This window comes from Corylus avellana, chromosome ca4 (assembly GCF_901000735.1).
Source record: "Corylus avellana chromosome ca4, CavTom2PMs-1.0".
Lineage (NCBI taxonomy): Eukaryota > Viridiplantae > Streptophyta > Magnoliopsida > Fagales > Betulaceae > Corylus > Corylus avellana.
The window spans coordinates 7,618,146-7,632,843 of NC_081544.1; the positions used below are offsets into that span (position 1 = coordinate 7,618,146).

A 14,698-nucleotide genomic window follows, 5' to 3' on the forward strand; every position below is an offset into this window, starting at 1 on the left:
AAAGATGAGGACTCCTCCTCATAGCGTAATAATTAGAAGTTTTGTGAATACCATAATGATCATGGTCATCACACCGAAGATTGTATAACTCTATGGATGGAAATTGAAAAATTTGTCAGGAATGTGAAGTTATTAAAATTCCTAGCTGAAGAAAAGGAAAAAGACAAAAATCCTCAAAAAAATCGACCTCGAAGGTTAGAGCAAAATGATGATACTCCTGAGAAAGGACGTGATCAAAGGCGAAGGCATGATGAACTGAGACTTGATCAGAACAATCAACAAAATCCTCAGAACCAAGCTGTTATTGGTGAGATTCAGACAATTTCAGGAGGATGAGTTGGAGGAGGAGAGTCTAGTTCAGCAAGGAAGGCTTATGCAAGGCAGGCGAGAGAAGAAGAAATTCTTCTTCTTGAAAGGCCTTCCAAGGTGCAAAAGAAGGACCCTATGGTTTTGGCGTTTTTAGAGGAAGATGCAAAGGAGATTTCAATGCCTCATGATGATGCACTGGTGGTAACTGTAATAGTGGCTAACCATGCTGTTCATCGAGTCTTGGTGGACAATGGTAGCTCAGCAAATATTCTGTACTGGATAGTATTTCAACAATTAGGTATTGGTTGGGAAAAGATCAAAGCTTTTTTGTCACCATTGGTAGGATTTGCAGGAGAGCAAGTTCAACCTATAGGAGTGATTTCTTTTTTTGTTACAGCAGGAACTGCTCCTAAGCAAGCTACTATTATGGTGGATTTTTTGGTGGTTGACCGACCATCTGCTTACAATGCAATCATCAGCTGTCCAACCTTAAATCAGTTGAAGGCTGCAACTTCAACGTACAATCTGAAGATGAAGTTCCCGACGCTTGAAGGGGTTGGTGAAGTTAAAGGAGATCAAGTTGTAGCAAGAAGATGTTATAATACATCTCTGAAAAAACCTTCAGAATCTGAACTTTTGACAATCAGTAATATGGGCAGTGAAAAGAAGAGTGATCTAAAAAGAGCACCAGCTGAGTAGTTGATTGATATAGTGATAGTAGAAGGGAAAGTTGTTAAGATAGGGTCTCAGTTAACTTCAGAAGTTCAAGAGATTCTTATTCAATTCCTTCGGGAGAATTTAGAAGTCTTTGCCTGGTCTCATGAAGATATGCCTGCGATTGATCCGAAGGATATTGTTCATCAATTGAATGTGAATTCGGAGATAAAACCAGTGAAGCAAAAGTGAAGAGAATTTGCTCCTGAACGAAATATGGCTATCGCCGAGGAAGTAGACAAGCTGCTCAAATCTCGGTTTATTGAAAAAGTATATTATCTCGATTGGTTGGCCAATGTAGTAATGGTCAAGAAGTCTAATAGAAAATGGAGAATGTGTGTGGACTTTACTGATCTTATAATAAAGCATGTCCGAAAGATAGTTTTCCACTATCACATATTAGTTCATTGGTTGATTCAACATCTGGATATGGGTTGCTGAGTTTTATGGATGCATTTTCTGGTTATAATTAGATTTTCATGCACCCATCTAATCAAGAGAAGACAACATTTATCACCGACCGAGGTTTATATTGTTATAAAGTTATGCCTTTCGGTTTGAAAAATGGTGGTGCTACTTATCAAAGGCTAGTGAACAAGATGTTTCGAGAGTAGATTGAGAAGAATGTGGAGGTTTATGTTAATGATATGCTTGTCAAGAGTATACTGTGTACAGATCATGTGAAAGATCTGCAGGAAGCATTCAAGACATTGAAACGGTACAGGATGAAGCTAAATCCTGCTAAGTGTGCTTTCAGAGTCTCATTAGGGAAAGCTTGGTTTTGCTTTAACAATTGCATCTAGAAAGCTTCGGCCATATTTTCAAGCTCATACAATCAAAGTACTAATCGAGTATTCACTAAAGAAATAAACATTTAGAGAGCATGATCTTTAGTACATCATTTAAGAAAGTGGTTAGCTAAATCAACAAAAGAAGATTTTTAGAGTTAAATGTAGAGAAATTTTGAAGAGCTCAATCTGAATGCTCTAACCAGCAACATATAGCTACTACACATTTTTTGGTTGTTATGAGCATTTTTGTACGAGACAATAATATCACTTTTCACACGCCAACGAACCTCCATGCATAATGCATAAGCTATGTATCAAATTTTTAATCTTTTACAATGTTATTTACCGGTTAAGAAAGAATATGTCTATGCAAACTTTTATATTTAGATTTTTTTTCAAATTAGTTGTTTCTATATATATATATTAATTGAATGAAATATATAATTGTACGTAGTTATATGAGATTATAGAGAAATCATTTGATTTCAAAATATAAAAACTCATATATACGAGGACAACTAATCAATAAATTAGCCCTAAACATGACAATGTAAATTGCAAATTAATTTATATGTTTTAAACAATAAATAAATTTTGTTAAATTGTTTATTTATTTCCTTACTTACATTTTTTTAGTACTTTTAATAATTTATGTTTAACTTTATTTTTTCTTGCCCTTTATCTCTAATATCATAGAACATAAAACACTAGATGGCTGCAATCCAAAAACTTTATTGAACAATAAACACATTCACAACAGTAAAGGGTAATCATCGATCGATAGGCTAGAACTTCTTAGCATCTTCCATAGGTGTTTGATGATCATTTTTTTTGTAAGAGCCCATAAACTGAATGAGATTGTTTATGTAGTTCTCATGAAGCTCCTGGTTGGCAAAAATTCCTTGCATCTGAGCTGCCTTCAGTCTTAGTGCCTCTCCCTCTTTCTCTTCTATAACCAGCCTCGAGGACTTGGCAATGGCGTCTCGGTCGAACGAGCCGTCTGGGTTCCTTTGAACCTCAAGGCCAATACCCTTCTACACTAATAGTCTGGCATTTAGATTCTGGTCAGCCACCATGGGCATCAGAATTTGTGGGTGTCCAAAACCAAGCGACTCGATAATTGATCCCCAACCAGCGTGGAAGAGACACCCTAAAATTGCAGGGTGAGCCAGAATTTCTACCTGAGAAAAAAACAGACAAGCTAAATAAAATACATTTAAAAAAATAATAATAAAAAAAGCTTGTATTTTTAATAGGCCGAGAATATTATAAAATACAATATCACAAATATCTTAATACGGTAATGATAATGTATACTAACATCTCCTTCATGGTATCAGAACAAAGATCATGAATTCAAATATTGTCTTTACAGTTTACTTTCGATTTCGATTAAATATTTTATATGCTAAGTTTATATTGGTCAAAACTTTTGAGATAAAAGGTGATTTAACCTGCTTGTGGCGCCCAACCAAGAGAAACCATGCCTCGGTCAGAGATTCGATCAAAAAACCCACCAGGCAATAATTCTGAACTGCTTAGCCCCTCGGGATTTCTGAGAATCAACATAAACGGAAGCTTGGAGAGTTCAAGCCCATAGGCCAATTCATGCACTTGTTCAACGGGCATTTTGTACTCGGTGCCAAACCCTACAAAAACAACAGACTTGGGTGTTTGTTTTTCCAGCCAGTTGAGAGTAGTAGACCAGTTGGTGTCAATATGATTAATGTTGTTTCCAAATCTCGGACTTGGAGGGAGTAATCCGACAGGTAAAACTGGCTTTCGCAAGAGTTCTTCAAGGAGACTTAGATATCCTCCTTCCAACTCCCGACAGCTTCTTAATGAAACAAAGTCGCAGCCGTCCAGAGTTGTAGCCATGCGTTGGCCGGTTGACATCCCTATTATGTCAGGAGAGTAGAAGTGTTGGAGATAACCTGCCGCCTGATCGGGCCTGTAGGAGACGAGAGAAGGGAAAGGAACCCATATTGGTGGCACCGAAAAATCTTCAGCTTTGTTTCGTTTGTTGAGGGACTTCAGCTCTGCAGGTGGCCCTGCAAAGGTTAATGCACTTGCAGAAAAAGCACTGAAAAAGGCACAAGGCACACCAAATTTAGCAGCCGTTTCAGGGATCCAGCAGTGGATGAAATCAAACAGAATTAAGTGTGGGGGATCCTTATGGATCAGCTTTTCAATTGGTGCTTGTAACGCACCACACGCCTTCTTCAGATACGGAATCTGCTCTCTTTCCAAGTCAACGCTGGCCTCACAATTTTCAGGGAGGCCATCAACTGAGGGCAGTGGGAGCTCCACAAACTTCATGTTGTCTGCTAAAAGTGTAGGTATCGAAGGCAACCTCTGAACATTTCTTTGGGTGGAAATGAAGGAAATCCGAATACCCTTTGCTGCCAACTGTTTGGATAACTCAAGAAATGGGATCATATGCCCAAATGCCATCCATGGGAACATCATAACATGGTATTGTTTGGAAGCCATGATTTCTCTTTTAGCCTGAAAGTGAAATATTAGAACTTCACCTCAATGGATAACTAAAGACTTTGGAGTTAGCCTATACATTTATACGAGTCCAGCGGCTTTGCTTTGGCTGTTTCTGTGGATATCTTGAAAACTATTTACGATATTCCCCAGCCCAATGAAAAGATGTAGATAGATAGCCCTCTTTATGATGATGGTCCTTCTTTATTGTGATGGTCCAGAAGGTCCCAAGGCTGCACGATGTTAATTTTTTTATGTCCATAAATTTAATGTCAAAACATGTTTGATTGTAAGACTTGAATTTATTGGTTTGTTTAAATCGGTGAAAAATGTTTATTCAATTCTGTTTGAACTAATAATGTTTGCAAATAATGGACAAAGCTTGCAAATACATGTCCAATTAGAATACTTTTAACACAGAACAAATCACACTGATGAAAAGAATACAGAATCTTTACATGCTGAAATGGGCAAGAAAATGGAGAGGAGACATCTTCTAGAAATATAGGGATTTTACAACTCTTGATAGTTCGGTTGGTCAGATATAAACATAATAGAAAAAATGTTATATACCACATTTTATCTCACAATTATCTCATAAAGCTGACATGGCAATCCCAACAATTTTAATTTTTTTATTTTTATTTTACTAACAAGGAATGAGTCAAAAATTGGTTGGGACTGCTACGTTACCATTGTGGGATAATTATGAAATAAAAATGTAATTTCTAGCATTACTTGTAAACTAAAGAAAGCCCAAGTTGATTTATACCATAACCAATGGAATTTGGAGATTATTATAGTGTCAAACTTCATAACCAGGATTTACTTTCTGTTGAACATCACCATAACTCTCCAACTCTTCCATGTCTTCCAAACTTCCAAGAAACAGAGGAAGTCTTTGATGCAGCTTAGCTGGTTGAATTGAAAGAATCCTTCTTTTACCATCAGAACCTCTGCCCCCAGCTTGCTCCACAAGAAAACTAAGAGGGTTTGCCTCATAAACTAAACGAAGATGGTCCCTGGGATTCATTGCCACCCCTCCATACATTAGAGTTCGATGGAGATCAGCTACAAGAGAACATATATAACGGGCCGAGTACTTCTTGGGGTATCTGCCTTTTCCTTGTCTCACAGTGTCAATATACCTCTTTAACCCTTCGGGCCAGTCAAAATATCGTGCATCATTTACTGAATAGATTTGTCCTGACATAATAAAGTCTTCTTAGCTTAAATATTAGTTTTCCTCTTTTAAGTTCAAATGAATACTAATAACAATCTGATAGCATTTATGCATCATTATCATACAATTCACATGAACTGATTCATGATTACCTCGAGGAGGAATTTTAATGCTTGGATGTGTGAGAATGAAATCTCCTGTTGAATGATCCAAAGTAAATGCATGTGTTCCCGAACCAAAGCTGATGCAGAGTATTGTAGCTGATGAATACAGAACATACCCAGCAGCTACAAGCCTCGCTCCAGTTTGGAGTGAATTCAGTGAAGCCTTCTCCTCCTTGGGGAGATGATCCAGTTCCACAAGGCGGTTATAAATTCCGAAAATTGTTCCGGTTGGAATGGATGCATCAATATTTCGAGAACCATCGAGGGGATCCGTTACCACCACAAATGAACCATCATCAGTTAACCAGATGGGAGCATCATCCTCTTCTGAAGCCATTACTGCAACTTTTCCAGAACTGCGAAGAGATGACAAAATGATTTCATTCTGCACAATGCACAACAAGAAATATTGGCCTGTCACGCATAGTTGTTTCTGCCCTCTTTACCACTACTGGTGGTAGAAAACTTAGTTGCTGTAAAACAAGAGTTTTCTTCTTTGAGAAGTAAACAGTGCAGTGAAAGGGCATAACAAGAAAAACAGGAAATATACATGTCCCCTAGAAGTTACAATCTAAAATTTAAAAGATTCAAAAAAAGAGGGAAAAGAAAAAAACAGAAAAGAATACCACCCATAGCAGTCATCAAATCATGCAGGAATTCTAGGAAAATAAGCTTAAGCTTATTCCAGAAAAGCTCAATTCCATGACAAGTCTGCTTATTCCTTTCCTGGCAAATCCAGATAAGGCAAGCTGGACATTTGCAGATATTACTGCTTCTATGTTACCAAACCTCCCTTTCTGAGGTAAGCACTGTCAATATATTTTCTTAATTGACTTTCGTTGATTGTGAATTTTGGTTTGCTAATACAGGTTGGACACAAATTAGATTGACAGGACCAAATGTTATTTGAGTGATCATTGAGTTATTGGGCTTTATACACCTTAGCTGAGTAGAATATCATCGTGAGCCATGAGTTGGTAAAATTCTTTGGTGTAATCTATCACACTTTTAGATTCATGGCGAAGGTTGTTAAATTGAGAATAGGCCATTTGAGCAAAGTACACTGGAAGGAATTTATCTTTAAGCCTATACTTCATATTCTCCCAAGAAGAAATCTTTGGCTTGCCTTTGCAAAGTCTCATCTCTTGGACTTTATCCCACCATGCTGAAGCATAGCCATGAATCCATGTTGCTACTAGCATCACAAGTAGATTCTTTGGCGTCACCTTGTAGTCAAAGAATTTCTCAATGGCAGTAAGACACTCAAGAAACTCTCCAGGTTGAAGGAGACCATGTAACTCCAGTAAGTCAATCTTCAAAGAGTCAGAATCTCAATAGAATGTCCTCCCACCACGATTGGCAAAGGGATTCACATCGGATTCATCACTAGAAGACCCACGACTTGCTTCACTACGCTCACTACTAGTTCTTGGCATTCAAGTTGCAAGGTAAGTTGCTCAACTTGTCTTCAAAGTGCTTGAAGTTCAACATCCCTTTTATCTCTCAAGTCTCCCTTCTGGTTACCACGTCTTCCTCCACCTCCTTGTGTAGCCAAGAGAGGATGAAAGGAAAGATAACCCAAGAGCGTAATTGCAAGCTTTGATACTAAATGATGAGGATTGGGTTTACGAGGAAGAAAGGGACAATGTATAACAATGATCCACAACAAGAGAAAGAGAGGAAAAAGGGAGCAATGCTCAACTAAATTTGTATTATATCAAAATAGATTCAATGTTGTTTTCCACTCTTCCTTCACAGAGGGTATATATAATATTTTTCATGCTAATTTTATTACAACTTCCAAAAAGTACAATCTACTAGATGGTTTAATACACTCCAAGATATCAAGGCCAAGGTAGTTCAAAAAAAATAACCTACGAGGAGATGATAAAATGTACTAATTTGCAAACATGAATCGAGAATATATATATAAAGTAATTTCTAGTCAAGCCAAAGAAAGCTTTTAGTCTTCAATTTTATCCGACTAAGCATCCATATGACATGGTTGCCATATTGTCACTACATCAGATTTTTGGTGCCTTGGCATTATATTTTTGGAATTGGCTTGTTGAGCTATGAAATTTCCATACAAAGCAGTTCTCCAGAATGTACCCCCGATTCAAGGTAAATGATCCACCATACTTAGGGCGCCTCTTCCTTTTAGTTTATGTAATGACTTGGAAAAATCGTTAACCACATCTATGCTATCACTCCAAAAAGAATATTCAATGAGAAATGCTACACATCTCAAATTTTCTTCCCAAAAATTGGTTCCCAAATGATGTGTCACCATCCCATGAGTTGATGACACACTTTCCAAAATAATAAATCTCATGAGATGGTGACACATCATTTGGGAACTAACTTTTGGGAGGAAAATTTGGGATGTGTAGCACTCCTCCTATTCAATTTGGAGTTCCCTAGAATAACTTATAAAGTTCAATCTCACTTTTTAAGGAACCAATGTGAGACTTAGTATCTATGAGTGCCTTTTATAATCCACCCACTTTATGTGAGTTATTCATCTTCTCATTGTGGGACTGAGGTGCAATTTTCCCACCTTAAATCCTTGATGACTTTGTCATGGCTACATCATGCAATGCTACAATACCACATGATATTACTAGGTTGCTCTGATACCATTTCTAATTGCCCAGAAAAAACACTAATGCGCTATCACTCCAAAATGACTAGTCAATTTAAAACTCCCTATAATCACTTATAAAGCTCAGCCTCACTTAATAAGAAACCAATGTGGGACTTGGTACGCGTGAGTACCTTTTATAATTTCCTCACTCTATGTCAGTAATTCATTTTCTCAATATAGGACTGAGGTGTTACAGTTTATCAACTCCTAGAAGTTTGTGGTCATGTATTGTGCACTTACGTCATAGAATATGGTTGTGGCAACCTCTTATGCTGCTTCTTTATGTGTGTATATATACAAGCAGATGCTGTCCTTGCAATTGCTGGAAGAGCTCTATTATTTTTATTAGGCACATAGCTGAACCTGGATAATGATACTTCTTTGTTTATTTAGACATTATTTTCCATGCTTAACAAGTTATGATGTGTACAGAATTAGAGTTTCCGTTAGAACAGCAGGCATGATTGGCTGATCTGGTCCAAAATCCATTACCATGCAACATCTTAAATACTTGATGTGTATGTATCAAGAAACTTTTAAGCCTCCCAAGCCTATCATTCTTCTAAGTCTAACTGCAAAGTGTGACACAAGACTGCAATCAGTCATTTTTTTCTCATCAAGAGATCACTTTCTTGCATAGCTGAGTCCAAGGCAGAAGCTTTACAATATTTTCACAAGGGCATCAGTGTCTAATACAGTTTGATCCCCGGCATACGCATTCCTTTTCGCTATGTGGGGAACAATTCTAAATATACTTACACAATTCAAGTAGAAGCTATAGCTCTCCCAATCCTAGACTTGTACTTTCGGAATTGAGTAATGCTATTTAGTAGACTAATATTCGACTACCATATAACTTTGATTTTCTTTTTCTTTCACAACCACATCATCAAATCCAATTAGAGCGCGTATTTCATTTGTTACAAGAGATACCCAAACCTAATGACCCTTATAAAATTAATAAAAAGCATTCCTTCCCAACTGAAATCCCACATCGAAAATAAGATGCAAGCATTTATAAGACTACCAAACAATTGACCAACCACCTTAGACTAAACAAATAAATTAAAAAAATTAAAAAAAAAAAACCCCAAAAACCAACAACAGTAAGTAAACTTACCGAGACAAGATCGAGCGGTTTCGGAGCATCCCTGCCAGAGCCACTGCTGCCGGCAAGACTGGTCTGTTTCCCAAGACTGGAACTGAGAGGAGACGCCACCAGAGCTGCAATTCTCTTGCAAGCATACTGTATATGATCAAGCAAGACCACCAGATCATCTCCCACATCGATTCCTCCCTTACCCACATACTGTAGAAAAGTACAGAACCCATCATCAACCCCACCTGAAGCACCACCACCCACTTGTGACCTGACACCAAAACCAAACCCACCAAGATTAGCCATTCCTCGTCTTCTACAGAACAAGCTGTGAGGAAGAAGATGAGCTTTTGGTGGTAAAGGATGGAACTTTGGGAGGATGCAGTGGGATTTAAGCGGGAATATTTGAGATGAGTATAGAGGAATTGTGGGGGTTTGCATGTTATTGTTATAAGCGGTTCGAAGGTTTGAAATTTACAGGCCGTGTCATTTGAGATGCAGGCCAGGTAGGAGAGATTGGAGTAGGACTTCGAAAACAAACACAACGGATAAGATCATAGCCCCCCTCCCCTTGTAAAAAGGTGTATATTAATTAGGAAAAAAAAAAATGTAAAATCAGTTCAAATGTTTACTTATGATTAGCTTTTGTTGGTATGCCAAAAATATAATTTGACTTTTACAGTTAAATTTCGTTTATTGATTTAACATATTATGTTAGTGTGATATTGACTTAAATGAAACGTGTCACAATTCTATTGGCTTTAACTATTTTATACTATCGAATTCAATAAATTTAGATAAAGAAATAATAGAATTCATTATATTTTTAACTATATCCATAGTGAATAGATGAATTCACCATTAAATTTGTGTGAGATACACAATGACATATGTGTCACAATTCTATTGGCTCTGACATGTCATACTATCAAATTCAATAAATTTAGATAGAGAAATAATATAATTCATTATATTTTTAACCATCTCCATAGTGAATAAATGAATCTATCATTGAATTATATATGATCCATATGAGTCTACAAATCTAATGGTTGATATATTGAATTTGTATGATAAAATGAGAAAACGATGGAGAAAATATTAACATGAATCATTTCTCATTTAGATATGTGTAACAGTATAGTTACCTGTTGGAACAGTTTCCGATATGGTGGACCCAAGGGTAAATGGTGGACTCTTTCTTGGTTGCTTTCCTTTGATCCTGTAAACAAGAACACACATCAAGAGGATGCTCCAGCAAGTGGCCGGCGATTCCTCCTCCGATGCTTAAATCAGTGTTTGCTTGAACTTAGTATAAAGCTTAGTATGACATTCAGAGTGCGTACTTGTCTCTTCGGAGATGAGGTCTTTTATAGCTGATCATATTGGTGCAGCTATGATGACCGGGCAAAGAATCTGGGATCCGAGCGTAACGGCTGAAGGAGGTAATATTCATGCCTCCTATCCATTATGGTTGATATGAAACCGCTGTGACCATTAATAGGATTTCGAGGATAGCGCGTAACCGTTGAGAGTCCTTTAAAGGGAAAGTGTAACTATTCTGAGGATCTCAACACTCGTGAGTTGTCCATGTAACGAATGTATATGGTCATTAAGTATAGAAGATTCGGTCCAATGTACTCTCGGATTTGGGCAGGTAGCCCGGGCGTTCAGTAGATGACGCCGTATCTATGGACTTCATATTGGACCGTACCCATGAAGCCCATATGAGCGTATTAGGTTTCCAAGAGATGCCGGATCCTTGGCCCATGGGTCTTCTTGGTGGATTTATGTGTAACATTACTGAAAACAAAGGAATTGTAATGAAAACAGATTGAAATGAAATGGGTTGGATTGATGGTTGAATGATACAAATGGATTATGGAAATGATAACATTGGTGTATTGAAAGATTGAGCTATTGGAGATGCTCGGAGTCCTAGTTTACAAAGAAACACTTAACTATTCTTTTGATACCTCTACAATTATCTAAGAAGTCTTATATAAACTAGGGGTGTTAACCTGGTTCCGGTTAGTGGTTATTGGCTAAAACCGCTAACCGGAACCATGGTAGTCAGTTAATCAATTTAGAAAACCAGAACCCATTATGTAATAACTACCGGTTACGTTATTTGGACCGGTAACTGAGTCTTTAAAAAATTAGGCATTTTGGGCCTATTTTGGGTATTGGGCCTACTTTTTTTGGCTTAATTTAGCCATTTTTGGCCTTTTTAAAAAAAAAAAAAAAAAATTGGGTTTTTTTGGCCCAATAAGCTAGGCTTTGTTGTGGTTCAAAAAAAATAAAAAACCTAAAAAAAAGCTATATCTGTCTATCAGTGCTTTTGCATTTTTAGGCCTGAAAATCCAATGGTTAAAAATGTGCTAAAAAATCATTTTAAAAGCTCTCATAATACATGAGATTAAACAACTACATCTACATATATTAACTACAAATCTCATTCTTATGAGATTAAACATTAAATATTTACTACTACAAACCCAAAGAAGACAATAAAAACAAGTATGTAAACAAACCAACAACCAAAAGAGATATCTCCTTACACCAACTACAAACCCAAAGAAAACAATAAAAACAATTATTTAAGCAAACCAACAACCAAAAGAGATACCCCTTACAACAACTCTAGATCCAAAGAACAAAAATAAAAAGTAAAAACAAGTATTTAAAAACATTATATATATATATATACCTTTTTAAAAAATAGGGTTAATAACTTTCTTGGTACCTCGGTTTTAACGTTTTTATTTTTTCCTCTAGATTTTAAAACCAGACAAATATGGTACATTACCTATGGAAAAAGACAAAATCAATACCTCTATTAGTTTCTGTCAGTCCCAACTAACGGAATTTCACGTCATCTCCATTAATATAGCAACACGTTTCCTAAAAATTAAAAATAAAAAAATAATAATAAAACAAACTAAACCTAAAAAAAAAAAAAAAAAAGTGAAAATTTTATGGGGTGGCTGACCACCCCATTTTGGCCAGTGGGGTGGCCGGCCACCCCATTTTGGCCAATGGGGGTGGCTGGCCACCACCATTTAGCCACCCCCAAGGTCGATCTAGGTAGGGGTGTCAACCCGGTCCGGTTTTTCGGTTTTTGGCCAAAACCGGGAACCAGAATCGGGGTACCCCGGTTCTCAGTTTTGAGAAACCGGAATCGGAAACCGGGGTCCCAGTCCGGTAACCGGTTTTTTAAGAAACCCACGATCACCTTCTCCAGTAACTTTCTTGCCGGACCCAGCCACAAAAACCTTGCATCTTAGTCCAAGAACATCATCTTCTCCAAACACGAGCAATCTTGTTTTTCCATTGTTACAAACACTAAAGAAAACATCCAATCCAAAACTCAAACTCGTCTATGAAATCAAATAAAAAAATTAACAACCCAAAACTCCACCATTCGGCCATGGCAGAGAACACCCTAGCAAAACCCAGAAAATTAACAACCCAAAACTCATCTCCCTCAGCAAAACCCAGCAACACCCAGAAAACCCACAACACAAAATTAACCACCCAAAACTCCTCTACCTCGGCAAAACCCAGCAAAACTCCTCTCCCTCAACAAAATCAATGCTAATACATATATGTATTATGTATGGACAAAAAGACAGAGAGAGAGAGAGAGAGAGAGAAAGAGACAGAGTGTGTGTGTATGTTAGAGAGGGTGGCTGGAAGGAAGAAGAGAGGCGTGAAAACCCTAAGTGGTAAATGGCTAAAAACAATATATATATATATATATTAAATTATTAATATAAAATATTAAAATATATTATTTTATATATATAATTATATATGCACCCAGTTCCGGTTTTCCCGGGTGCCAAAAACCGGGACTGGAACCGGAACCGGGTCCCCGGTTTCCAATTTTCTGGTTTCCCAGTAAATTTTGACAGCCCTAGGTTTAGGGGCGGATGAACCACCGGCCCTTGGGGGTGGTTCGGCGACCCCAAGTGGAGTTGCAGGGGTCGCCAAAGCCACCCCAAAGCCTTGGTGGTGGTTCGGCCACCCGCATTGTGGCTGTAGGGGGTGGCCGAAGCCATCCTAAGGCTGAAGGCGGTGGTTTTGGCCACCCCATTTTTGGCCCTGCCTTAGGGGTGGCTCAGCAACCCCCAAGGCCAAAATGGGGGTGGCCGGCCACCCCCATTGGCCAAAATGGGGTGGTCGGCCACCCCATAAAATTTTCACTTTTTATTTATTTATTTTTTTAATTTTTTTTAAGGTTTATTTTTTTTAATAATTTTTTTAATTTTATTATTTGTTATTATTATTTTTTAATTTTTAATTATTTTTAGGACACGTGGCGTATTATGGGAGTGACATGTGGAATTCAGTTTATTTGGGCTGACGGAAACTAACGGAGGTGTTGATTTTGTCTTTTCCCATAGGTGAAATACAAGATTTGTCTAGTTTTAAAACTTAGGAGGAAAGAAATAAAAACGTTAAAACCGAGGTACCAAAAAAGTTTTTAACCCTAAAAAATAAATATAACCGAGTAAGGGGTTATAACCGAGTGTTTTAAAATGCAAAAATCTATAACTGGAAGCCAGTTTCCTATTATTTCCAACTATTGGCCAATTACCAATTATCGGTTAGTAGCTAGTTATAACCGGCCGAATTGACTCCCCTACTATAGACTCAACTTCAACTACATGGGCCTAACTAACAACTAATCTACTAATAGAAATGCGCTACAATTCATGGGCTACAATACAATATATTGTTCCATCCAATTATCTACTTTAGACCCATTACAATATCCTTTGTATGCAAAACAAATTTTAGAGAGGAATTTATTAAATTCAAGATAAATGCTACGCTTATCAAATTTTATTTCTTTCAAAAGTTGGTTCCTCATTTATTGGTGAATTCATGGATTATGATTTAGAAGTCTAACTCACTCAATTGAATGAGTAGATTATGGTTGACTCACAAAGTCTTATACTCTAGTTTCGACACAGTTTAAACCCAACAAAACAAATTAAAGTAGATTGAAGGGTTTGACCCAAATTGCTCCCCCTAAAATTACCAACCAACATTGGAGCATCGCATTTTCTTTTGGCATGTTTCATTGAACTTAAAAAAAAATACAAATACCTCCCTAAACGGCCATCTAAATGACAATCTTCCCTCAAACTTTCAATTAAAATTTTGTAATTTTTAATTTTATAAATTAAGAAAGTATGCAAACTCTCTCCCCTAATTTTTACTTGGAATGTTTTCCATATGAAACCAGAGACCCCATTGAAATTGTTAAATATTCTTTTAGGGGCTTCA

The 14,698-nt window shown here is 37.2% G+C and overlaps 2 protein-coding genes across 4 annotated transcripts in view; both read right to left on the bottom strand.

Moving 5' to 3' along the window:
- Positions 1–11,578, bottom strand: part of LOC132179040 (fructose-1,6-bisphosphatase, chloroplastic-like) — a 34,147-nt gene extending 22,569 nt beyond the window's left edge. The window contains exons 1-4 of one of the 3 annotated variants that reach the window (XM_059591659.1): positions 10,549–11,578; positions 9,422–9,671; positions 5,643–6,010; positions 4,682–5,513 (exon numbers count right to left, since the gene is read on the bottom strand). In XM_059591659.1, coding sequence (XP_059447642.1) covers positions 5,113–5,513; positions 5,643–6,010; positions 9,422–9,671; positions 10,549–10,642 — 1,113 coding nt within the window. In that variant the 5' untranslated portion in view covers positions 10,643–11,578 and the 3' untranslated portion in view covers positions 4,682–5,112. Of the gene's footprint in view, positions 1–4,681; positions 5,514–5,642; positions 6,040–9,421; positions 9,949–10,548 lie in introns of those variants that run through there. The other 2 variants (XM_059591657.1, XM_059591658.1) reach the window with 2 other exon arrangements.
- On the bottom strand, positions 2,553–4,367 carry LOC132179329 (putative UDP-rhamnose:rhamnosyltransferase 1). The gene is made up of 2 exons (XM_059592034.1): positions 3,269–4,367; positions 2,553–2,995 (listed from the first exon to the last, which is right to left on the bottom strand). The coding sequence occupies exons 1-2, from the start codon at positions 4,305–4,307 to the stop codon at positions 2,880–2,882; spliced, it is 1,155 nt and encodes a 384-aa protein (XP_059448017.1). The 5' UTR covers positions 4,308–4,367; the 3' UTR covers positions 2,553–2,879.
- Positions 11,579–14,698: the final 3,120 nt, after the last annotated feature.